Source organism: Heteronotia binoei, chromosome 16 (genome assembly GCF_032191835.1).
Source record: "Heteronotia binoei isolate CCM8104 ecotype False Entrance Well chromosome 16, APGP_CSIRO_Hbin_v1, whole genome shotgun sequence".
NCBI classification, from domain to species: domain Eukaryota; kingdom Metazoa; phylum Chordata; class Lepidosauria; order Squamata; family Gekkonidae; genus Heteronotia; species Heteronotia binoei.
Window position 1 is genome coordinate 34,051,485 of NC_083238.1, and position 27,482 is coordinate 34,078,966.

General features: G+C 41.3%; 1 protein-coding gene across 2 annotated transcripts in view; it reads right to left on the reverse strand.

The window, feature by feature from the left end:
* Positions 1 to 797: 797 nt before the first annotated feature.
* The window catches only part of ATF2 (activating transcription factor 2), a 47,544-nt gene continuing 20,859 nt past the window's right edge, over positions 798 to 27,482 (reverse strand). For both annotated transcript variants that reach the window (XM_060256917.1, XM_060256916.1), the window contains 4 exons: positions 20,076 to 20,225; positions 16,527 to 16,733; positions 7,427 to 7,532; positions 798 to 1,747 (listed from right to left, as the gene is read on the reverse strand). In XM_060256917.1, coding sequence (XP_060112900.1) covers positions 1,521 to 1,747; positions 7,427 to 7,532; positions 16,527 to 16,733; positions 20,076 to 20,225 — 690 coding nt within the window. In that variant the 3' untranslated portion in view covers positions 798 to 1,520. The remainder of the gene's footprint in view (positions 1,748 to 7,426; positions 7,533 to 16,526; positions 16,734 to 20,075; positions 20,226 to 27,482) is intronic.

Sequence of the window (27,482 nt, forward strand, 5' to 3'; positions counted from 1 at the left end):
ACAACTAATCTTTTTGTTCTTTTACAACTGAATCATAAAATAGTATACTGTATTTTTGAACATGGAGTACAGAATTAAAATAGGCAATGGCACATTTTTTTTAAAAAACCTCACTATCCTACAGATGATTGGATAGTGAGAAAAAAGTGTACCTACAATCATCTCATCAGAAACAAACGACATCATGGAATGTTAGTTATCCAAGTTCACATAGTAAATAACATTTCCAAAATTTCAGTCCTCTATGAAGCCAGCATCACATTGAAGGCATCTTTAAAACATTCAAGCACAGATTGCTGGCGGAAACTACAGAACCATTCTCGCCCTGTCTTGTCTCTCTTTCACACACAAACACACTTCACACTATAATTACATTGTTTCCACGGAACGGTAGATATCGATTTTTATTTTTCCACAAGAACATTATCAAAAATTTGCTACTAAAGGGTGACAGTGCTTACACAAGAATAAAGTACAAGTTACCTTGCAAATACTTGACAATGACCCCCCAAAAAAGAAAAAAAATCTTGAGTTGCTCGATGAGAGGAATTTTTAAAAACTTCCCTGGCATCCATACCGTATTGGTGCATGAACAAGATCCTCACTTTAAAAACTCAAGAATCCACAAAACATCAAGTTGACTTTTAAAAAAAAGTATTTTGTCTTTCATAACCCTGTAGAGTATTTGTCTGCTGTTCTTTGTCAGTCTAGTGAGATGAGAGTAGCTGCAGAAATGAAGCTCCCGATTTTTAAAAATGGAACTGCTAACTAAGCCAACATCGGGTTTTTTTTAAAAAAAGAAAAGAAAATCTAGCTAGTAATGACCCTGATCAAGATTACATATGTGCATAAAAAGTACTGTATATCATATACTGTACTGGCCCTATTAAACAATATCCTTTAAAAAAAACAAAAAACCCAATAACACCCAAACAGTAAAAAGCCAAAGAAAATGCTACACAATATCATCAAACATATTCTCCCAATGGTTTTCCTTTCAGAATGTGCAAAACAATATAAAGGCAAAAAGACTCAAAGCAAATTTACTGTTCCTTTTTCCCCGCCCCCCGCCTCCCCTCTTGCCTAGTGCTTTATGATCTTGTTGACTATACAAAGTCAATAGGAATCTATGCAGAACTTTGGTATAAAATGTTACAAGATTACTATCACAGTTTTGGGGACGAGCATTAAATAACTGATCTCAACAATTCCTGGAATACCACCAAATGCTAGAGAAGCAAGTACATTTCAACTGTACCAACACTTTACACAACGAGCACTGAAAATAATTAGCAATCCTAATTGAAAATAAAAATAAAAACTAACCTGGGCATCTATTAAGAGACCAGAACCTGCTGTGCAATACCTTTTGTTTGCTAACTTTCAAAGCCAAATTCAAGTTTGCATTTTACAGATGAATAATTTTTAAGCTACAGAAATTCTCCTAGGTGAAGGCTGATTTCCTTGGTTTCCCTTTGAAGTTGCTAAGGAATATCTAAGAAACAACACAAGTTTTTTAATCAACTTCCCGAAGGCTGCGATTGGGACGGAGGAGCCATTACAATCTGCGAAAGCGCCGGCTCTGTACTCTGGTCTGCCATCTGGGTGAGAACGGATGTTGCCACTGCTTCTGCCTTGGAAGTCGAACTTACTCCATTGGAAGTGCTGACGGAACTATGCTGAATAGCTTCTGTGTGAGGACTACTTGGTGCTGAAATGTCTTCAGAACTATCATCTTTATCTGCAGCTGGAGGAAGAAAAACAGTGCAATTATAGACCATGGAAGTCCCTTCCAACTCTATGATTCTATATTCACATTAAAGAGGGGTCGCCATACGTCAGCTGTGACTTGATGGCAAAACAAAAAAAACATTATATGATATTTTGGTACAGCCTTCTGTGTTCAGTCAAACTGGAACAGTAAGAGAGGCAAATAAGTTACCAGTATAATACTTAAGTGATGTTTAACTTTTGAATTCTAGAACCATTTGTCTGTGCACCACCAAATGCACACCATCATCACTGAAATCAACTCAACTTCTCTCTCTCATTAGCAACCATCAATGTTTTGACATTTGGCTATATAAACAATTACTGAGGTGTGATTTGAACACAAGACAGGTAATTTCCTTAAAAACACTAGACTGCACTAGTGTGCCACTGTACATCAGCTACTTGCTTTTTAATTTGCAAACAGATGCCCATGGAAGAAATCTGCCAATGTAGCACAAGTAATTTAATTTATGTCATGCCAAGTCATTGAGATTATTTTTTTCATCATCACAACTGATGATCTTAGTAATCATACGTGAGAAACAATAATAAAAATGCCACCTACTACAGGAATTACCTGGAATTAAAACAAACAGACTGGACCCTGTGCACTGGTTACAGAGAATGAAGTCACAGTGCTCTCCCAAACACGTCTGGGTTTGATGGATCTTGGGGACAGCATGAATTGTGATGTAGGGGTGGGGCCGTGGGGGCCTGGCAGAAATCCTGCAGGACTGGAAGGAGGGTTGGAATCCAACCTAATATTTCAGCTAGCCGGTATTTTAATCAGACTCTTGCTTAGTGTGATAAAAATGGTCACAAAGGAGAGAAGAACAACGTAAGCTGATTTGGGTCTCTCCTGTGGAGAAAGGTGGGGTACAAATTAAATAATATAATGAATACAGCACTCTTTAAGTGGTGCCCTGAACAGAATCATCTTCAGTGTAATACATGAGGTTCTGTGTGTGTTCGTTCTGCCATTTCGAGTCAATACTTGCTAAAAGTAAAAGCTCCAAATTTTGCATAGGGGATTGTTTTGTGCGCTGCTTAGTGAAATACGCTAAGATAACCAAAAGTTCTCAGGGTGACATATATGATTAGAAGAGCAGCTAGTCCTACCCAGTACAAGACTGTGAAGTCTTCTATCAAGAAGGAAGCTAATGGGGGGGGGGGGGGGAACCTGCTGATGAAACACAATGAGTTAACCTTAAAGAGGGGAAAAGTCCCACCCTTTAATTTAATTCCCACGCAAGAATTGATTCAGACAGAATAAAGCACTAGTAGGTAACAATCAACAACAACCCTACAGGAATAGAAAAAGCTGAGACAGCCTCAAGAGTCACTAGTCCAAGCTGAAGAAGAAGAGTTTATCAGGTTTATACCCCGCCCTTTACTTGGGAGTCTCAGAGTGGCTCACAATCTCCTTCCCTCCCTTTCCCCCAAAACTGGCACCCTGTGAAGTAGGTAGGGTTGAGAGAGCTCTTTCAAAATCTGCTCTTGAAAGAACAGCTCTTTCAAGAACTGGGACTGACCCAAGGTCACTCAGTAGCTGCATGTGGAGGAGTGGGGAATCAAACCCGATTCTCCAGATTAGAGTCTGCTGCCGTTAACCACTACACCAAACTGGCTCAGAGGCACAGTTTCATTATACCTAAAAATCTCCACTATAACCTGCCAAATGTTTTTCAACTTCCTTACAGTACTCCAGTAGAGAAAATTCCAAGGATTCATTCAAAGCTATTGTTTATATTGCTCTTCTTTATTTACAGACAGAAAGCTTGGCTATATATCTGAGGAAGTAAGGATGATGTATGTGGGTAGGTTTTATCTGCTGCTGCCTTTCCAGTGCACAGCAGTGGTATGCAAGTGATTAAGAAGCAAAATAAAGTAAAATAAAAATACTGAAATCACCATAACCACCACATAACAGATAAAAAAGTAAACTAGAAAAAAAAGCAATGTAAAATAACGAACACATTGGTAAGGAATATTAACTGGCTATACAAAAAAAAATATTTTTTTCTGATGGCACATTTGGACCTGCCAAAGGGCAAGCATTTACATCTCTTTGGAAGAAGCAGAAGATACTGGATTTATATCCCGCCCTCCACTTCAAATCTCAGAGAGGCTCACAATCGTCTTTATCTTCCTCCCCCACAACAGACAACCTGTTGAGGTGGGTGGGGCTGAGGGAGTTTTCCCAGAAGCTGACCTTTTCAAGGACAACTCTGCTAGAAGCTATGACTGACCCAAGGCCATTCCAGCAGCTGCAAGTGGAGGAGTATGGAATTAAACCCGGTTCTCCTAGATAAGAGTCTGTACACTTACCACTACACCAAACACAGATGTTTAGACGAGGCTAACTTTATAGCAGACCTAAACAGATAAAAGCCATAAAGCATGGTAGCATCACTGAGGTGAGGAAAGAATAGACACTGATGCATTTAGAGTAATGGATAATGGAAAATATTCCAAAGGAGACTACAGAATTCCCATCCTAGAAAGTTAAGAATCAGCGATCATGAAGGTGAGAGACACTTGATGAATTTTTCAGACCATCTAGCATGCTCTGATGATCTCATAAAACCTACCATGATAAACATTAAAAGCCCTTTTAAGAATAGTTAAATATGCAGTGAAAACATCAACATCTTATTGCACAGTTGTTTGTTCCTGTCAGTGTAAGCTTGTCCAACAATACTTCTAGTTCACTAGGATTTCCTTCAGTAAACCCTTTGAAATGTAATGCTAGTTGGATGCCAAGATACTGGACAGGCTGTGGTATAGTAAACAATACAGGCATCTAAGGAGAACAGAGAACAGATCATACATCTGAATGTGTTCTGAGAGCTCTATATTATCTCTCATTTTTTGTGCTTTCTGGCACACCAGTTAAAACTTTCTTATTGCAGCTAGAAGGCATGGCCATCTGTCTGGAAAACTCTAACAATATCATTTGGCTGTTTCAGCTTGTTTAACCTTGCTTTAATCCAGACCTCATTATTTGGGAACTGAACTGCCTGAAAGCTTTAAATTGTGTTCTAAAAGGTTATCAAGTTAGACCAGAAAATACATTCTCTCACGGCTTCTCTATGCTAGAAATTAAGAAGCCATTCAACATTTTTTAAACAATTTAACTTTCAGGCAAATTTATAAAAAAAATCTCTTATTAAGATTTATAAAACAGAACTGGTAACACTTAAGGCAGAATGTGACTCATTCTTTACATGCCATATAACTCTATATATTAATGGTATAGCCACAGATTACTATCTTAAATAGCATCATCCAACTTAGCCAACAATTAATCAGCTGCCCCTTTGTCTTCAGTTTTTCCACTGTCTACTATAGCTCTTTGTAAATGTAGCTATTTAGGCCAGGGGTGTCAAACATCTGGCCTGAGGGCTGAATCAGGCCCCCAAGCAACTGGCTGTTATCTGCCTCCTTCTCCCTCTCTCTTGCTTCCTTCTGTGTAACAGCTTGCTTTGCCAGGTTTGCTCAATCACACAGGAGCTACAGAGTAAAACCTCTACTTTCTCAATTGGTTGAGGATCCTCCCTTGGGAAGGAAGAGCTTGCTTTGCCAGGCTATCACAATTGCACAGCAGAGCTACTGAGCCAAGCCTCTCTTCCTTCTATTGGCTGAGGCTCCTCCCCCTCCTGGTCCTTGGGGAAGGCAGGAAAGAGCCAGAGCTTCCTTTGCCCAGTTCCCAGGATCCCATGGGAGAAATACAAAGAAAGCACCTTTAAGACCAATGAGTGCTAATGTTTTAAGCACGTTTTAAGTTTTTTTTTTTTTAAAAACCTTTAATTGTGTTTGTCTGTGTCCTTTATAAAGTTTATATCTCTGCTATCTAATCTTAAATAGGTATACATCTGGCTCAGCCCAACATGGTCTCATTTATGTCAAATCTGGCCCTCATAACAAATGAGTTCAACAACCCTGATTTAGGCACTTTTCACTTCTTTAATGTGCACTAAACACAGGTGTATTTTTATAATGAACCTGATCACTTAAGAATCTGCACCAAGTCCAAAACATCAACACAGTTATTATAGAGTGCATGCTCTGAATATTACTAAGAGAAGAGTTTTCTGGGAGAGTTCTGTAGTCCATGAACTATAAATCTGACTCAATATGCATCCTTTATTGTATATTCACCATATGCAAGTACAGCTGTTTATGCAAACAGTAATCCAATAACTAACTGCCACTGATGGCAATGCTCACCATTGCTGGTTGCACAACCCGCTCCTTTCAGAAAACTGCTGTTGATTTAGGAGTGCACTGCATGCATTTTGAAACACTTTAAAGTTTCACGTATTTAAAGCAGACGTCTAGAAAGATTGTTCTCTTTTGCAATATCCAATTCAAGGCAGCTATGCTCGTTCAGGAAACGAGGCCTGCATAATGTGCTCCTGGAGCAGCTTCTATATGAAATCGTGCTGTTTGTCAGCCGGGAGCCATAATGGCCTCATCCCTGCAACAATCATTGTTAATATACATTCAAAACATATTTCTGCACAGGTTTCAATTTGCTCCAAGATGCCACTTTCTATCCTGTCAAAATGAGTGGCGATCAAAAGGACTGAGATTTATAAGCTCAAAACTGACAAAAAATATCAGTGTCCTAAATATATACGGCAACAGAGAGCTGCTAAATCTCCCGAATCTTTTAAATTAAAAAATATTGCCCATTCTGATGAAACTGCTTACAGCGACTACAAGTAAAGATGGTGGCCATTAAGTTTTATCGCAAGCACCTGAGGAACTGTTCGCGTGCAATACAAAATGTTCTTTTATTCTCCTAAATTACTGACACTGGCAAATTAAAATGAAGTGGCTACATATGGCAGCAACAATCTTCACATTTACAAATATCCTGAAATATCACTAAATCATAAAAACGAAAGCTGTGGGTTATATATTATGAATGTTGCCTAATGCATTCCCAGCTCAGTTATTTGTAACAAATTTGTGCACAATGGACAAAATTGGCCATTTATTCTACAACAGCAGCTGGTTCTAGAGCTGCACATTGTTTCTAAAAAGCAACAACAAAGTATCAAGAAGGAGACACACTATTAACCTCTAAAATGCTGAAAAAGGTAAACGAGCGAGGAACTTCATTTTTTAACCCTACAGATTTACTCATACACCCCTGAATCCATAAATATTAAAGCCTATTTTCCTTCCAAGGGCTATCGGTACAGTGGCAATATAAACAAATGCTTTATGAAAAGATGAGTAAACTGCACAAAAGAGCCAGACACCTTTGCACACACTACATCTGCAACCTTTTTGAGAGATAAATAGAGAAAAAAACTTCAACTGTAGCTGTATTTTTTTTAAATTATAGAAGTGCTATTATATACAAAGAACATGCATCCCCTTCTGTATTCGTAAAGCTACGTTATTACTAGGAGATCTATATAACAGAAACAGGTGTATAGCTTCTTAAAATTTCTCTGAGTTCAGAAAGATCTTCAAAGTTCATTACGGCATTTGTCTTGCCGTAACCTTGTAGAAAATGGTTACGCTGAAAACTGAAGTAATCTGAACATCACTTCTCGGTTTTTAATGTTTTCTCTATTTGCCTTGGCAGTTTTTCACTGGTGCAGCCTGAGGCTATAGGTAATGGAACATTACTCACTATGATAGCCAGATTTCTTCTGCATGGCGGTTACAGGGCAATCTTTATGAGCCAGAAGAAGCTGTTTCAGCTGTGCCACTTCATTTCTCAGCAGGGTGACTTCATTCTAAAGGAGAAGAAAGTTATGTACTTTAACCAGGATCAAGTTGCATGCATTTCAGACTTTGTTTTATAAGGCTTTATAAAGGCAAATAAAAGACACAGCAGACACTTTTGAAAAAAAAAGTGTGTTACTTCAACAAGAATCAATGTTAGGACAGGAATGCCGTGCATTAAACAGCTCAACCTTTCCATGTTCTCCTTTGAAGGAAATACTGTAAATCACTTTACACTGAGTATATTGCATGCAGTCATTTGTGAACTCTGGCTTCTATGTGTACCCCCGAATTCAAATCTTCCGTCGAACGTAATATTTTAAGAAGTTCTGTGGGCTAGTATTTTCGAGTTTCTATTATTGGTGGGTGGAAGAAAGAAGAACAAAAAGAAAGTGGGGGGGAACAATTGCTATGACACTGCACCCTTAGGGTAGCCGTCTATGAAATTAAGGAAACAGTTTCTGTGAAATATGTCAGAAATAATTCCATTGATTTTCCGCGATGCCCAGACCACCCAATCCTATCCTTCACCTCGGATATCGAGTCATAAGCAAAGGATTTCATTGTAACAGTTTTAGCAACATCCTAGACAAGAGAGTCCAGCGCAGAGTGGTAAAGCTGCAGTACTGCAGTCCTAAACTCTGATCACAACCTGAGTTCAATCCCGGCAGAAGCTGGGTTCAGGCAGCCAGCTCAGCATTGACTCAGCCTTCCATCCTTCCAAGGTCGGTAAAATGAGTACCCGGATTGCTGGGGGTAAAGTGTAGACGACTAGGGAAGGCAACGGCAAACCACCCAGTAAAAAGTCTGACCTGAAAACGTCATGATGCAACGTCACCCCAGAGTCGGAAACAACTGGCGCTTGCACAGGGGACTACCTTTCCCTTTAGCCAAGAGAAGAGCGACAGTCAAGTCCAGTAGCATCTTAAAGATCAATTAGATTTCTAGAGTATAAGCTTTCGACAGCTAACGCTCCTTTTCACAGGTATCTGACAAAGGGGAATTTTGATTCTTCAACACACAGGGGTCCTGTGGCAGATACACAGATCCACCCCCCGGCTGACCAGCTGACAGGGACACTGCTCATCACAATTTTTTTTTTAAAAAAGGTAAAGGTAGTCCCCTGTGGAAGCACCAGTCATTTCCGACTATGGGGTGATGTTGCTTTCACAATGTTTTCACAGCAGACTTTTTACGAGGTGGTTTGCCATTGCCTTCCCCAGTCATCTACACTTTACCCCTAGCAAGTTGGGTACTCATTTTACTGACCTCGGAAGGATGGAAGGCTGAGTCAACCTTGAGCCGGCTACCTGAACCCAGCTTCTGCCAGGATCAAACTCAGGTCATGAGCAGAGCTTAGAACTGCAGTACTGCAGCTTTACCACTCTGCGCCATGGGGCTCTTGCTGCTCCATTAACAGAGTTCAAAACAGACTGAAGAAATTAGATGTTCAGAAGAAAAACTATGCAGAAGTTAAATTTTCATACAAAAGCTAACAAAAATATAATACTAAGATGATACAGAAGAAATTTTTAAGCCTTTTAAGATTCCTGGGGCAAGGTAATCATGTATGAAGTCCATGGTATCTGATTATATTTCACAGCATTTCATAAAAGAAACTATCAGGTGATTCCAAATTTATCACTTCTTTTATAAATGACTTCCTCTAACAAGACTGTCCAGTGAGCCAGCCAGCTGGCTTTGCCAAGGGGGGAAATTTGAGACTTTCAGTCCACTGACATCAAGTTTTTGGTTACTAAACCCTGTTCTATTTACAAAACTTCCATAAAGTACCAGTACTGAGACACCAATACCTAAGATGTATATACCTGAAAATTAGTTCTCTAAAAATAAAACTCCACGGAAAACCAGAGTTCATTACTACCTTTATAGCAAATCAGAACTATACAAAAACTGCAGCCCCTTAGCGCAGGGGTCCCCAGCATATAGGCACCATGGCACTTGCTGACACCTTTTTCTAGTGTCTACTATATTTCAGAAAGTGGACAAAGTCAGGCGGGACTTTTGCTGGGCACAGCTTCCGCTTGTCTGTGCAGGTTTTTTTTTTTTTTTAAATGTGTCTTTGACAGCAGCTGTCACCACAGTACAAGGATCCTCAGGGTGTGTCACTGTTGCACACACTGTATGGCTAGCTCCCCCTCCTGTGGCAGCTATCTTGTGGCTGCACCCACCACACTGTGTCAGAATTCCAAAGGTGCCCAAAGCCTCAAAAAGTTTGGGGATGCCTGACTTAGCATATAAATCAATTTGTGTTGCATTCCTTGTGTCGCCAAGATTCGGCTGCTAGCAAGTACAGAGAATAACCCCTTATTGTATCGATTCAAAATGGCATCGAGTGTATACGACGAGAGATATGACACGTCCCGCAATTGTGGGCTATCTGAACCTCAGCAGATGGTCTATGCAAGTTTTGAAATAAAGATGGTGGGTGAAAACAGTTCCAGTGATGACTATCAGCTCAGCACAGCTGAGGGCAGTCTGACATCCACTACATCTTTTATTAGAAAAGCAGATGGATCCAAGGAGAAATCCGGACTGCCCTTGGAGAATTTCTATTTAACATTGGAGGTGCCCCAGTTGAAGCTCTGGAATTTGGAGATGAAGCAGGAGATTAACCCCTTTGTTACTAAATGTTCTCCCCCTTCTTGTTGACCCAATCAGCTCCTTTGTTTACTAAGGCAATGGGGCTAGGAAGCAGGATGGGAGACAGCTAGAATGAATGTGGAAGAAAAATCCTTCAACAGCACCAAACATGGACTTTCTCATATTTTCATGAATACCATTAAAAATATGGGAGTATAGCATCAATACTTTTCCACACCATTGAGGCAGCACAGAGTAGAGCCATTCAACCGTGAAGGGGCTTCTCCATTTGGTCACTAATGAACCAATACTGAAACACTCAAAAGCCCTCTGAAACATGTTAACTAAACATTTTGTGCATAAAATTTGTACCATCTGCATTGCTTCAGTGCATGTCATTAGTACAGCCTGAGGATACTGAGAGGTATAATCCTACTATATTAATCTCCTTGTTTACCTTGGCTACTTCTAGTCTGTAGGGAATTGCCCAGCTGGACCAAGTGCTTCCTGAAGTGGAAAAAAATCCCAATTGTCTGGAACGAAGTGGCTGTACGCCCACCCTTTGAAAAAGCCCTTCATGAACCCAAATATTTGAAGACCTTCCTGTACCTCTGACCTGCTTTTGATATCATCAACCCCAGTATCCTGGCTAAAGAGATGGGAACAAAACTCACTGCACTGCGGTGGTAGCAAGCCTACTGAAAATACAAAGATGCCTCACACCATGTAACATGACACTATTGGTCCTTCAAGCTCAGTATTTTAGTATTCTGACAGGCAAAGACTCTGCAAGACCTGAGGAATTAGCTAGGGCCCCAAACTTTGCTTTGCATTTAATCACCCTTTCGCCTCAACTGAAATTCCTAAAGAAAAATAGAAAAAGAAATTTGTGGTGGTACAATTTTTATAAGTTCCCCTCATGAGAGGTCACGAACCAGTAGCTAAAGATCAATATTCTGAACAGCAAGTATTTTAAAAAGGAGAACACCAGTGCTAATCCTTGTGGTACATATTTTACCATGTGAACGATATTACTTTTAAATCTCATCTGCTCACTTACATGATTAAGAGAACCATCTATGTAAATAAACTACTTGTGAAAAAGGGGTTTCCATTTTAGTCTGAACCACAGAGCTAATGTCCTTAGAAGTATTAAAGGCTTTTCTAACAACATCTGGTCTAATGTTTTACAGCAAAAGGGGAGATTCAGAGGTCTGCAGCAAGAAAACAGACTTAATGACCCCCTTCCCCCCAATTAGTACAAATTTTCTGCACAATTCATGCCATTGTTCCAAGTATATTATCTCATTTTTACACCAATTTATTTTGAAATAAAACCAATCTGAACCAATTTAATAATTTGGAAACTGACCACTTTGCCCCTCCCCCAAGGACCCAAGTATTACCAGTATACAAGTGGGGGCCCCCAGAAGGACTCATGGAGACTCTCTAGTTTCCACTTCCCCTATTTCCTCTTTCCCTTTTCTGCAAGTCCCTATAGATTCTCCCCTTTTCCCTGCTTCCTTCTTTCCTTTCCACCCACTAGTCAATTTACCCTTATCTGCCCCTATCTTCACCTTTCTCTCCTTCTCTTCCTCCAGAACCCTCACATTCTGGTCCTTCTTCCCAGGAAAACTCTGCACCCTTCCAGTTTCTGGGCTGGCCTAAGCTCAGCTCTGCAGAGCTAGCTAACAGGCCAGGTCCAGTTGTGTGGTGTTGGCCACCAGTGTGGACCCAGTTACATGGTTGGTACTGGAGACACACAAGGTCTTTCAGGAGGCACCTCACTTTCTTTTGTATGCTCCTCCCCACGCTATTTCCTCTTTTCCTCCTCCTGACAACTTCATCTTTCCATCCTTCCTTTTCTCCTTCCCACTCACCTTTCTTTGCCCTTCCCATCTCCAGTTATATCAATTTTTTCTTTACTTTTATACCTCTACCTTTCTCTACGACTAAGATCCCAAAAAACTTACTTTTAAAAAAATATATTTTATTTCAATATAAGAACATACAACCAAACTATAAAACATAATACCCAAGAATACCATCAACACTCTGTTACAAACCCTAAATTCACAGGTACCAACCATCTAGCTTTAGCTGCATCAAGGGAATTATATCCTTATCACACAAAAACTCTAAAACTGGTTTCCATGTGTCATCATACTCTGATAAGGGAACTACCGCACGAGAATCCCAAAAAAATGGATTAAGCATAATCCTGCCCACCACAAATTGTTCTCAGAGTTTCTGGTACCATTGTCTAAGTAAGGAGCTTGTGGGGGACTTCCAATTCCTGGCAATAACCAAGTGAGCAGAAGCAACCAATGTTGAGAGAAAAGTTTTTATGGTTTTATCTATCAGTGAATCAGCCCAAAAATCCAATAAGAATTCCGGGGAATAAGGCAGTGGAAGACTCAAAACAACTTACATCCTCCTCCCCCTCATTTTATCCTTACCAACCTGTGAGGTAGGTTAGGCTGAGAATATGTAACTGGCCCGAGAACACCCATGAGCTTCCAAGGCAGAATGGGAATCTGATGCCGTGTCTCCCAGATTCTAGTCTGAAATTCTAAACCCTATTCCACACTGGCTGTCATGGGGTGGCCGCTGTTGAACAGCTGCAAGCAGCTGGGCCTGGGCAAATCCGGCAAGTTGTCTGGTACCAAGTTATCTGATGGCTGCTGCTAGGCCTTGCCCTCTTGAGTCCCCCCTAAAAGACCAAAACAGCCCGGAAAAGAGCCCTGCCTCCTCCGATGCCTTTTATTGACCAAAACCAAGCCTGAAAGGCTAGCTATGGCCACTGAAAAGTTACAGGAACTGCTTGATTATTGTGGGGGGTTTTAAAGCCCCCAATGTGTGTGCGTGTGTGTGTTTTTAAGACTTCAGATTTTTCTGCAAACCTGGGGCTATTCTCAGATTTCTAGAAAGGTTTCTCTTGCCTGTTCATGTTTCCAGATTTAAGTATCCATAGACGGTGTCATACTGAGAATGAAACATATTAATAATATTCTGTATTTATATGGTCTTGATCAGTGTTCCCTCTAAGCTGAGTTAGTGTGAGCTCGCTCACAGTTGTTTAGCTTCCAGCTCACACATTTTTGTCTTAGCCCAGGAAAAATGGCCCCAGAGCAAGTTAATTTATGCAGTAGCTCACAACTTTAATGCCAGTAGCTCACAAAGCAGAATTTTTGCTCACAAGACTCCACAGCTTAGAGGAAGTATTGGTCTTGATTGTATTCCTTGACCTGGTTATTGTGTCGACCTGACAAAGCAAGAACAAAAACAACTGGACTCAGGAAGTGCTTTGGAGACACACCTAACTCTGATACTGCAGGCAAGCAACTATGGGGTCATTCCTGCCCACTATGCTAGTCAGCTCCGTTGCCTTGTCAAGTGAAGAATGACTGTGGAAACGCATGATTCATGTTTGCACAAGAAGTACAGCTTAATTATTTCTTTGACATTCAGCTTTCTTTACAAGTTGCTTTGTTCTTCACAGCCACTATTTTGCTGCTGGCAGACGGTTAAAAAAAAGTATTTCATTTATACCTGTTACTATGCAATTATCCCTCAGCAATCAGAAACAGTTTCCCTCTCCCCCCCCCCCATGTAATCCCACATTAAACAGAGAAAACTGATAAATGTTGACTGTCTTCTAGTGAAAAACAGAATAAATTAGGTCACATTTCAGTATATGTAGCACCTAAATGTTAAAAACTAACCAATACCAAAACAGGCATCAAGTTGCTCTGGAGAGGCAGCATCAGGGGTGGAATTCTAGCAGGTGCTTCTTTGCATATTAGGCCACACACCCCTGATGTAGCCAATCCTCCAAGAGCATACAGCTCTATGCTCTTGGAGGATTGGCTACATCAGGGGTGTGTGGCCTAATATGCAAAGGAGCTCCTGCTAGAATTCCACCCCCTTGGCAGCATATAAATGTCACTAACTAAATACTAAAAGAATATCACCTCATGGTGGAGGGGGTGAAATGAACACTCTTCCTAACATTTTAAGTAGACATTTTACTTACTTTCAGGGCTTTTTTTTAAGCAGGAACTCACAGGAACACAGTTCCGGCTGACTTGACTTCAGGGTGTCTGTGTGTGCAGCCTGTTGGGCACCCTAGGCAAGGCTAACTTCTGGCACCTCCCCCCACCCCCACTCATAATGTCACCGAGTCACATGGGAGACACCCAATTTGGCGCTCTAGGCAATCGCCTAGTGACAGAGCTATCCCTGACCACTGGTTTGAAGCAGCAGGGCTCTTCTTATTTTCTTATGTTGGTTTGTGTCCTCTCCATCACAACCCTGGTATTCTTTGGAAGTCGCCCTTCCAAATACCAGCCACAGCTGACCCTGCTTAGCTTCCAAGATCTGATGAGAATGGGCTAGCCTGGGCTATGCAGGTCAGAGCAAACCACCTCTGAAACGGCTCTTCCCTTAAAAACAAGTCTAGCTCGGCCACCTCGTCTAGCTGATTGGCTGTCAGACAATCTTTGGATTTATATCCCGCCCTCCCTGCCAAAGCAGGCTCAGGATCTCCTGGCTTTCTACATGCAATGCCATTCAATTGCTATTATTACTGGGAAACAACTTTCTAGAGATTAACACGTCTGTTTTAAGAAATCAACTAAAGTAATCCAAGTAAGTATAACACACTGGATAACTGGTACAATCAGTTTTAAATCAGGGATGTCGAACTCATTTGTTATGAGGGCTGGATATGACATAAATGAGACCTTTGTTGGGCTGGGCCATACATGTCATAAAATGTAATACCAGGCTGTGGAAATATAAACTTTATCAAGGGCACAGACAAAACACAAAGCTATTATTTTTTACTTGAAATACAAACACACTTGGAACATTAACATTCTTACAAAATTTTGTTTATTTAACAGTCTTTGATAACTAACACCTCTTGCTCTGAATTACTGCATCAAATCAGGGGCAGAGGAAAATCCACATGGGCAGACTGCAGAACCAGCAGTGAAGCACTGGACTAATGCCCCCATGCTGCCTGGAGTGGGGATCAAACCCTTTTCCCAACCTGCTCTCACAGTCAATGCTTTGAGCCTAGGACCCAAGTGAAAACATGAAATGGCTGAGAAATGCAAACTTCTCCTCACCTCCAGGTCTACTCAGAGTGGTGGCGGCTCTCCAGGTGAGGTTTATCAAATTATGCATGGGACGGAGATAGTTGACCAAGAGAAATTTTCCTCCCTTTCCCCAAATACTATAGAACTTTAGGGCATCCAATGAAGCGGATGGGCAGTCAGTTCAGGACAGACAAAGGGAAATAAGTCTCACATAGTTAATTGCTTCACAGATTAACAAAATTAGCAACAACCTGCTAAAAGAGCCATCCAAAAGCTCCTCCGCAACAGATTGCACTTAACGTGTTTCCTAGTGCAGAAAGTTCAGAGATCTGGAAGGTGAAGAGTGAATTCTTCACTGGAAGGGAGAGCTTGAGTGACAGGCTGCTCTCCCCGCCCCCCACTGGCCAGCACCAGCTGAGGAGAACTATATGTTTAACTGACTTCAGAAACACCCTGTGAAAGCACCTGCAACTTGTTGCCAGGAGAGCTAATCAGAAGGAGCCTGCAGGGGGAGGAGATGGATAGAGAACACCTCCGGCCCTTCTCTCATCTGTCACCTCCAGCTGTAAAAGCAGTGTTTGCAGAGACTGCTAATCCTCTGGCCACATGCACAGCCAACAACACCTTGCAACCAGCAAACCACATGGCCCTGAACTTCAGTCTCCAAAACAGCCACCACCTTCTGGATCTTGCTCTGCATTTTCTGAAGAATCCCTCCTCCCTCCAAAGTAGTGAAATAAAACTTCCTTGGTCTTAAGGGACTGACTACGACTTTGCTCTCTCTGGTATGCTCTCTCCCTTTCTTCAACCAATGGAGGAAAAAGAGGCTTGGCTTTCTATCTCATTCCCACAGAGATCAAGTCTCATAGTAAACAGCACCCCCTCCCTCCGAATAAGTGAGCCTGTCTGCACACAAAAGTATATACCTGAAACAAAACTTTCTTGGTCTTAAGGGTGCAATGGGACTGACTTTAGTTCCGCTGTCTCTGGTGTGTGCTCTCCCTCCCTCCTGCCCCCTCCCTTTCTTCCCACAGGAAGAGGAGAGGGGAGGAGACTCAGCCAATAGAGGGAAGTGAGGTGTGGCTATGTATCTCTTCTGTGTGACTGAGGAGCCACAGAAAAGCAGCAGCAGTCCCAGAGGAGGAAACAGGAACAGCCAGTTGCTTGTGAGCCAGAGAGGATCCTGCAGGGGTTGGCTCCAGTCCACGGACTGTATGTTTGACACCCCTATGTAAATGCTATGGGCCTAGGACAATCAAACAGTAAGGCAGGGAGAAGAGAAAGAGAGAGAAATACCTGTAGTTGACCATTTAATGAGCTTAGATCTTCCGCTTTCTTTTCCAAAGACTGTACCCAGACTTTCCTTTTCTGCCTACATCTTGAAGCAGCTGCTCTGTTCCGTTCTAGGAATTTTCGCCTCTTCTCATCAGGATCTTCGTTCGCTGCTCTTCTTCGGCGACCGCCTGTATTTGGAGTTTGAGGCGCAGGCTGAGCTGGAGAAGCCTATAGAAATCAAGGAAACTTGTAATTCAAAAGGGAACCCAGATATACACATGAAGATGAGGACAGGGGATATGGACTCTGTTTTTTATTCTGATTTTAATTGGATTTTTTTTTAAAAAACAAAACTATTATTGTAACCCACCTTGGACCACAAGGAAAGGCAGGATGCGGATTTTAAAATAAAAAATAAACATATGGCTGGCTCAGTTAGTACAGCATATACTGGTACACATGGAATTGATTTATTTTTTTAAAAAAACAAAACAGAAGAACTGACATGGTGCACATAGGTGCACATAGTGAACGTAACATAAGTTGGCAAAGTGATAGAAAACCACAATGACCTAATGGCCTGTTTTGATTATTAAAGTAGCCATGGCAAAGGCAAAGTCACAATGGCATAGATCACAGGAGGTTAATATGCATTGTTTTAACCTCCTCATCTTAAAAAAAAATCCACGCAAGTAAGTCCCAATATAAAGTAGTAGAAGAAATGTACAGGCTGAAGAGGTTTCAGCATTGTTTTCCTTAAGAAACCTATAAAAAAACCTGGAACAAGTTTCATTTAAGGAAGCTGATCAGGGAAGGATTTTGACCCAACAGCCAAGGAAGTCCTTTCCAACTATAAACTTATGATAAAGTCACCTGGAAAAGCTTGGGTGCTTAAATTTTGACACTGTACACAGCAAAACATTTAGCCTAACACAAAATAAAAATATGCCTCCACACATGAAGATTGTACAGTAATGAAAATAAAGGTTTTCTTGGAGTCCAACAATATAGCAAAGGAATGCTCTTCCTGTGGAGGTTCAACTGAAACCTACATTCTTTTCCTTTAGGACCCATGCCAAACATTTCTCTTTACCCAGACTTTTAATGAAAGGGTTCAATCTTTTCTTAAGTTGTTTTAGCTAGCCTTTAATCTGTTTTATCAATATAATTTTAGGCTGCTTCATTTTACATGCTTTTTATTGGCATTTTTATTGACTTTATTATTGACATGCTTTTTATTTAATTGACTTTGATTGTCTTGCTGATATACTTGTGTTGGTATGATTGGTCTTTGTTGTCTCCTTCATTCTATTGTTGCAAGCCGCCTCCTGCACAGTTGGAGAGGTGGCACATGAATTTTCCAAGAAGAAGAAGAATTGCAGATTTATACCCCGGCCTTCTCTCTGAATCAGAGATTCAATCTCCTTTATCTTTCTCCCCCCAAACAGACACCCTGTGAGGTGGGTGGGGCTGAGAGGGCTCTCACAGCAGCTACCCTTTTAAGGACAACTTCTGCCAGAGCTATTCCATTCCATTCCAAGGCCATTCCAGCAGGTGCAAGTGGAGGAGTGGGGAATCAACCCCGGTTCTCCTAGATAAGAGTCCGCACACTTTACCACTACACCAAACTGGCTCTAAATCAACTAAATATCAGAAGGCTCATTTTCAAAGCACACTTGTGCCCCTGCATTTGAAACTCATTTGTGGTTAACCAGAAGTCTCAAACACGTGTTTTACTTTCTACAAATTAGGAAAAAAGGCTACTGAATTTCATCTCCATCAACACAAGGGCTACAAAAACCCTCTTACAGATGAAAATTGCACATCCAGATGTCTGGCCAGAACACTATATTCCATCGGCTTGTCCCACTTTTTTATGCATGTCTAAATTGGATCAGTGCCATTTTGGAGACGGAATGTTATATTTTGATGGTGTGTTCTATTTTAATGAGTGACTCAGTGAGAACCAAGGAAACTGTTCCCTGTATTTTCTGGTGTTTTACCTCCCTGAGGTCTCTTGCTAGGGTGATTCTGAAATTCATGCAACCTTCATGAATGATGCCTTCCCTTTGCTTTCAGCTTGTGTATCATTTGGCTCAGAATATAAGTAAATGTGAGCAGCTACGTTGGACCGTAGGAACACGTGGCGCTTAGTCACAATTGATTTTAAAAAATTTAAGGGATAACTGACAGCACTCTATAAGCCCACACTCAGTGGCGCCAGTTTTCTGTGATGCTGAAATCCATGTGGCCCATAGCCCTATACATCTTGGGTTTCTGGAAGAAAAAAAAAATAAGCAACTAATTTGGGATGCAGCTAGAGTTGCCAGCTCTGGGTTGGGAAATACCTGGAGATTTTGGGGATGGAGCCTTGGGAGGGCAAGGTTTGGAAAGAGGAGGGACATCAGCAGGATACAATGCCAAACAGTCCATCTTCCAAAGCAACCATTTTCTCCAGGGAACTCATCTCTATTGGCCAGAGATCAGTTGTAACAGCAGGACATCTCCAGGCCCCACCTAGAGGTTGGCAACCCTAAATACAGCCCTACAAGTTGACAGAGCACAAGCTCAAATCTATACAACATCAGGGGACCACAGCAAAACTTCTATCCTAGCAGGATATTGTTATGCCTTAGAATTCCCCAAATATATTAAGAGCAATGTTTCCTCTAAGCTGCAGAGTCTCGTGAGCAAAAATTCTACTTTGTGAGCTACTGGCATTAAAGCTGTGAGCTACTACATTGTGCTCTGGGGTCATCCTTCCTGAGCTAAGACAAAAATGAGCGAGCTGAAGGCTAAAAATCTGTGAGCTAGCTCACGCTAACTCAGCTTAGAGGGAACACTGGTTAAGAGCCTTCACTTTGGCCTGCTTTAAAGTTCTAACTTCAACTTTTCTGCTAGGAAAATATTTCTGTATCCCCCATGCTCAGCATGTCTGTCCTTGCCTAGAGAATGCAGCTGAAGCAGCTAAACACATGCTATTGCACTTTTTTTTTTTTAAAAGGGCATATGTGCATTATGCATCATCCAAATATGATCCAATTTTCCAGGCAGATCTGACAGATTTTATATGTCCCTCCTTTGACAGATTCCAATGAAGAAACTCTTAAGGTAGCTAAACTGTGTGCTTCGGCATGTTTAACAAGCAGGAATTTGGTTGCATCTTTTTTTATTAACTATTCCAGTATCAAGGAAGTGAAATTACCAAGACTATGAGTTTTCATTCTCTATATCTATCTTCTTCTATGTGCTGCTGATTCTGTTGACTACATTGAGTCAGCTGATCTAGGATCATAACAAAATTCTTGAATCCACAGTTTCCACCCCACTGATGGCAGAGCCTTCTTTCAATGCAAGGAACCCTTTTGTCAGCACAACACGTCTCTTCCGCTGTAGCACGGCTCCTCTATCAAATGGATCCAAACCCATTCACAATCACAAACTACAAAATAGAATTTGTACCCAGAGCAGCTGCTTCTCTTCCCAACTCATTTTTAGAATTTTGTCTGAAAAAGGGTCATAGGGACTTCTGTGGTATAGCAAAACAGAAGCAGAAGCCAGGCCTCCTACCGGTGTTTCAGTAGTAGAAGTGGCAGGTTGCTGTAGCGATTGCGGTCGTGCTTCTTCGGACCGAGTTCTAACCAATCCGCTCGTCTGTCCCTTGGCAGTATCTCCATTCGTTACCTGAGAGTGCTGCTGGGTCAAAGCAGCCTTTAATCTCTGAAAAGACAACAACAACAACAACAAAAAGGCATGCGTTTATCTCCATAATGAGCCACGTTATTCAATATCACACAGTAGTTGCCTTATAGTTCACCATTTTATGCTGCTGCAGGAACTTCCCAAAAGGTCAAATGAGCTCACCCTTGGCAAAGTCAAGAAGTATTCGAAGTGTATGGGAGAGGATGGAACACAAACCTTTGTTCTCAAAGCATCAGCTATCGCAAGTGAGGTTCACTAAGCAGACAAGACAACATGATCAGAAAATGTGAGGGTGTCATGCTCGCTCTATCGCAGCTATACATGACATTTAGCTACATGCATGATTACAAAGAGGGACCCCTGAGAAATAAAGACTGGTCATCTCTTAGTACTACAGTGTAATATGCCATTGAACAGTGCCAGATTATACCGATGTGACTTTTACGTTAAACAGCACAAACTTGCACACCTAAAAAATGCTTGCTTTTCAAATTACCACCTTGAACGATCACAAGCATGCTTAATAGGTACTGTGTCCACGCACTGAAATGCTATACATCTAAGGACATAACATGAAAGCCTACGAACGCTGCACTTCAAAAACACAGCCAAGGACACATTTCTGGTTTTGCTCCTGAATACAAGACCTCTCCCTCTTCACAAGAATATGCATTAAAATGTCTGTTAATGCTTTAGCCTTTTAGATATGAGCCAAATCATGCTTGTTTCAGTTCAAGAGTGTTATAGATTCAAAACAGCATCATACTTTGGATCATACAGACCGCTGAGTCATCAGCCTGGAATTTATTTTAAAAGTGTAATGCGTGTGCACACACAAACATGACACCAAAAATAAAGCAGTCAAAAAGTATGGGAGTTATCAAGCCTGAATTAACAAACAAAAAACCAAAACACAGACACATATCAAATCATACTTAAGTGCCTGCCCCATTGCATTTATAAATACTATATGCTTAGACAACTTGCATCCTGCCTTATTGCTCTCCAGAGTACCCAAGGCAATATACACAGGGATAACAATAAAAGCACTAATGTATAAAATGTAAAAGTGAAACCAAATTAAAAACACAGCTACAGTAGCAGAAGTTAAACATACAGGTTTTTGCAAGAGGAAACCTCCAGCTGATTTCAAGCCCCAGACAGATTCATTGGGGCAGAGGGAGTCTTGTAGATACTTCAAACCAAGACCATTTAGTGCTGTAAAGGTCAAAACCAGCACCTTGAATTGAGCCCAGAAACAAACCAGAAGCCACTGAAGCTGGTAAAGCACTGGCTACGTTTATTACAGCAGGTACGTATTAACTTCACAGCCACCAACTGGCAATTCCAGATAGGTTTCAGGGGCTGTCCAATGTAGAATAATAGTCCAGTCTGGCTGTGGACAAAGCATGCATCACAGCTGCTAGCCACACTTCCCCTGGGAAAAGGCTGCAGCTGGCTAACCAGCTAAGCTTGTAAACATGTTCCTGGCCATCTTCACCATCTGCTTATCCAGAAAGTGATGATGGAACCAAGAGCATTCCAGAATAGCTAGCCTGCAGGGGGAGAGGAACCCTATCCAGCCACAGCACTTACCTCTTATCTGGATTAAGTTTCAGTTAGTTTGCCCAATTCAGCCTTTCAGTGATTCCATGTACCAGTCCAGGGAATTATACACTGCTTTCCTGGGACTGGGTGGGAGCTGATAATCAGTGTGCTGATGAGCACCTTGCTCCAAATTTCCAAATGATCTCTTCCAGAGGTGACACAGAGTTGCTAAACTGCATGAGAACCCTGTGGTACTCTGTAGCAAAGTAATCACCAGCCACTGCCGAACAGAACCACTGTAAAACCATGCTGCCAAAGTCATAATGGCCAAAAAACTGATAAAAGGCACCCAGCAGACAGTATCAAAAGAAGCTGAGGGGTCCGGGAGAACTAGCAGGAAAGCACCTATCTCTTTCACCTGAGAAGTGCAGGGCATCAGCCATGGCAACCAAGGCAGTTTTCCTCTTGCACCCTGGCTGGAGGCTATACAGCCTGCTGTTTAATTTACAAACATGGTTTTCAAGCAGCTCATGAATATTAAGACTAATAGAAATCGTTATCACAAGCAAACCAAACATCCATGAATGACAAATAGAGTGCAGAGGATAAGCTTGACTACCCTGATTTTTACAGCAGCACCACTTACACCTGCTCATCCAGCTCTGAAAAAACAGCCCTAGAATTGAAGCAATACCAGAATACAACTGCAAGGAGTAGATGTGCTAGTCTGAAGTGGCAGAACTAAACAGGAGTTCTCTGGCACCATGAAGACTAGCATTTTTATACCAGCATGAGCTTTCATGAATTAGAGCCTACCTCACCAGAAGAGGAAGATATTGGATTTATATCCCGCCCTCCACTCCGAAGAGTCTCAGAGTGGCTCACAATCTCCTTTATCTTCCTCCCCCACAACAGACAAGCTGTGAGATGGGTGGGGCTGGGAGGGCTCTCACAGCAGCTGCCCTTTCAAGGACAACCTCTGCCAGAGCTATGGCTAACCCAAGGCCATTCCAGCAGGTGCAAATGGAGGAGTGGGGAATCAAACCCGGTTCTCCCAGATAAGAGTTCGCACACTTAATCACCACACCAAACTGGCTCTCAGTATTGTGTCTTCAGTAGGCAGATATGTTTACAGACAGAATAACATGGCTATCGCTTTAATATATTGTCTCATATGTCATAGTATAAGAAATGTAATGTTTCCACTCAACGATAAACAGTAATTCACCCATTGCATAAACTTAATGCATCCGCTCATGTTCTGCTCTTCATCCAGGGCAACATCTATAGCACAATAACTCTAGAAAATATATTAAATTGGAAGGCAAGACACAGTCAAGCTACTCTATTAAGCTTCACAATGGAATGCACTGTCCAGTGCATTGCATGATGCTGACATACGTTAAAAAAACTCTAGTATTTAGTTACACATACATTGCAATTAGCACCTATAAATAATGCAGTAATAGGAACTGAATGGTTATTTGCAATATTGCTGAAACGCTGTACTCTTCAGCAGCAAGGGTGCTGAAAAACATGTCTACCCTTGAAACCAGCTCCCCATCACATCTGTCAGAACTGGTAGGAATAGATCACTCCATCATGAGTTCATAAAAACAAGAGAAAATACTCTAGAAACAATTTATGAAAGACTCCTATCCATATTTCATATCTGCCACAAAACCTCATCAGAGTAATAACCCTTCCCCTCCTGGGTGTTATCCTACCATCTGCTGCACTATTACTTATCTTTATTTTGCAACTAATTAACAGCATAATCTTCTAAATTCAGCAAGTTAATTATCATTATTGTGGTCTTTGCAGCATCATCAGTCCTCATGAAGTCTTGTCTTCCCCCTCCCCCGGAGAATGTATGAAAATTAAGTAGGCTGGGAGAGGGTCTGTTTCTTTAGAGCAGGCTCATTAGGTGTTTGCTGATTAGCTCGGCATGCAGAGAGGCAGGTCAGGAGAATTCTGCTGAACACGAGGTCCCATGCCGGGCTCAACAAAGTTAATGGGAGCTCCTGAACATTTGCCAAGCTGCCCTCTGTCAACTCTCAGTAGTAACCCCCTGCAGAAAAGCTACTGGCTCCCCACTATGCTCCAGGTATTTCTCAGTTTGTCACAAAAAAATGGTATATGAAGAATCTGGAAAAAAAACACTGCTCAAAGTTTGGGGTTTTTTTTAAAAGGCAATTTCAATATCAAACAATTAAAATTCAGCATTCAGTTTGTTTTTACAGACACAATGCCCTATGGATATTCATGTATGAGTCTACGAAATCAAGCCCAAGGCAGCTGTGAAACCAAATTCTATCCTACCCCCACCTTCCCTCTGCTGGTGGAAGAAGGATAATAAAGCACTGGCAATAAGAGTGTGGGGATAATTTTGTTCCCATCTCATTGAAGCTTCCTCAAGGCTTTTTCTCTAAGAGCAGGGATGTCGAACTCATTTGTTGTGAGGGCAGGATCTGACATAAATGTGACCTTGTCGGGCCGGGCCCTGTTGTGTCATAAAATTTAATGTCAGGTAGGGGAGAGATAAACTTTATAAAGGACACATACAAACACACACACTCAGCTTAATCCACCTCACCAGCTTGTTGAGCTTCAGCCAACAGAAAGGAGAAAGGCTTGGCTCTGTAGCTCTGCTGCGCAATTGAAAGAACCTGGCAAAGCTAGCTCTCCTTCCCCCACTTCTTCACCAAGGGAGGAGCTTTGCTCTGTTACTCCTGTGCAATTGAGCAAGCCTGGCAAAGCAAGTTGTGATGTAGAAGGAAGCAAGAAAGAGATGAGGAAGCAGATGACAGTGAGTTGCTCGCAGGACTGACAGGAGCCCTCCGGGGGCCTGATATGGCCCCTTGGCTGCATGTTTGACACCCCTGTCTAAGAGGCTCCCCTGAGCCAAAGTACTCAAAAGAGGGCGGTGGGGGGAGGCAGGTTAAGGAGCTGCCACCTCAAGGGCCTCTCCTCACAGTTCATCGGATGCAATACCATGTAAATGTTTACATACATAATGCCATTCAAAGAGACACAAGGCAGAGAATGCCATAAAATCCAGTGATTTTCCAGCTCTCTCAGGTAAGGTGCCCTATTAAAAGCTAGCAACGCCTGGAAATGCCACTAGAGAACACAGAGCTGATTCCAAACCAAAAGGAACACTCTAGGAGCTGCTGGCAGTTAGAAGGTACATAATGGGCAGAAGAAGGACATTCTTTATATGAATGCAGTCATGGATGCAAATTTGGCATACAAGATAAATTACTCTTCCTTACTTCTAGAAGGTGAAAGAATGCAAAATGAAATTTTAATCATGATATATGCAGACATCTTATCTATCTGTTTAATTTAGCAGTTCTTTTTCACTAAACCCTAAGTCTCAAGACAGTCATTGCCTACTTGTAAATAAAAAGCTGAGTTTGTACGCATGTAACATCAAAACAGTAGATTAACCTATTGGTAAAGGGTTTTTTAAAATATATATATTTTAAACACAATTTGAGTTATTTTACCTAATCGTTATCTTAGAGTGGTTGTAACTGATCCCACTATGTGTTTGAGCCTCTCCCAATCACTCAGGTAATCAAAACTTTCCTAATTAGAAGAGCTGGGTTTTATAACCTGCTTCTCTCTACCTTGTTTCAAATTGGCTTGTAATTGCCCTCTCTTCCTCTCCTTGCAACAGGCACCTTGTTAGGTAGGTGGGGCTGAGAGAGCTCTGAGAGAACTGTGATTGGCCCAAGGTCACCCAGCAGGCTTCATGTGGAGGAGTGGGGAATCAAACCTGTTTCTCCAGATTAGGGTCCACTGCTCTTAACCACTGCACCAGGCTCTCTCTGAATGCAAGCATCTGTATGGTAGAAGTGTAATAGCTATGGAATGGAGGAAGTGTAATAACTATCAGATCTAAAGTCACATAAACCCTGCTAAATTATTTTAAAATAAATTAAAAAACCCAGTTATGAACCATGGCCTAAAATTGCTAGAGATGCAAGGGGTGCCAGTGTTCACCAGCTCCTCTCTTGCTGATTCCCTCCTTCCCAAAAAACAACTTTTGGGGAGCTCCCCATTCCCTAGAAGCAGCATTTGGGGCTGCCATAGGAGGGGGAGAATAAGTGAAAGCTCCCACTGTAAATTTCCCCACTGTACCCACTGAAATTCTAGGTGAGATCCAAGGCAATTCTTATCCCCCTACAATATTACAATTGAAATTCCAGGTTTTTTACCAAAGTAAAAGTACTATATTTTTATTGAACCAGTAGAAAAATCAGAACAGTGCTCATGATTTTTTCCTCTATGGCAATGCCAGTCAGAGATATATCCTCAGTTCTGCCCAGTGTCTATATGAGTGCCTTTTGCAAAACTTGAATGCTAAAGGTATGATGTTTACTTTTTAAAAATGATCATGTCACTGAAAGACATGGTTAAAATGCAATTATTCAACAAATTTTATCAACTAGAGAGATTGTTAAAATTTAAATTAAGTGATTTTACTTTCTGAGCCCTCAGAGGTGCTTGTTTTTCACCTGTACAATCAAAAGCCTTTGCCGTTTTACACATATAAAACTTTGTAAACACACTATGATATTAGTTCATTGTTTTTAACTAGCCTGATGCATGATTATACAAAAGAAATCTGAATAGTTCCTTGCCACAGAATACTAAGCCATGCACTAAATAAGAGTTAACAAAAGCCCTGCTGCAACAGTGAGAACTTACATCTGCCTAATTATTCCCTCCTGGTCAGTCACCCATGCTGGAGCCCATTTCTTAAATAATCCATGCCACTGCTGAAAATATTTCAAGACTTTCTGAACCAAGCTAAAAGAACAGAAGGGGTATTACAGGGTTCTGCTGTCCACATATCATAGATACTCAACATTTTATACTCACGTCATCTCATTGTGCTTGGCCATGAAATGTGCAGTAACAGAAACTACATGTTCCCTTTTCCACTGTTAAACAAAAGAGTGGGTGCTCAGAGTCCTGCTCAAAGCAGCCCTGAATGCATATGATTTGCCAGATTTTTTAAAAATGGTTACCTCTACAGGTTATATATTGCACACATTCTCCTCCAGTTTTACAATAATAAATGCAAGCCAATTAAAGAACTCACTGAAACAAATAATATACTGTACAACAAAACAATTGATTCAAGCAATAAAAATTACAATCCTGTAACCGTACAGAGAGGTGTATTTTAACTGCTTGTTTCTGATACCATGTTTTTTGTGTTTCCTTTTATCTTGATAGCTAGAGTTATCTCTGTATAACAGAGATATATACCTCTGTATAACAAATGTTACCTCTGTATAACAAATGTGCTGGCTGTGAACTCCATGAATGGGTGCAAGACTCTCCCATCCCCTTTATCATAAGCAAACATCGTATCTGCTGGCTATCAGGCACTGTTTGGTTACTTCCCTTTTTAAAAAAAAATAAGCAATGAAGACTGAAGTGCTGCAGAGAATCCAAACTATAAATTTCTCCATCACTTAGAAAAGAGAAATAATGGTCACCTATAAAGTAGCACTCAGAATATTCACACAAAAGCAAGATGACAGGGATGTACAATCCATTGGTCCACTTCAAAACCGAATACTACTGCTGTGACAATCTGTGGAAAATGTCTACAGTTGTCTAAAATGCTATATAAATCCTAAGCATCATCATTATTATCCAATGCAGAAGGCTGTTTTACGGTCAGCTGAACGAAACTGATGTAAA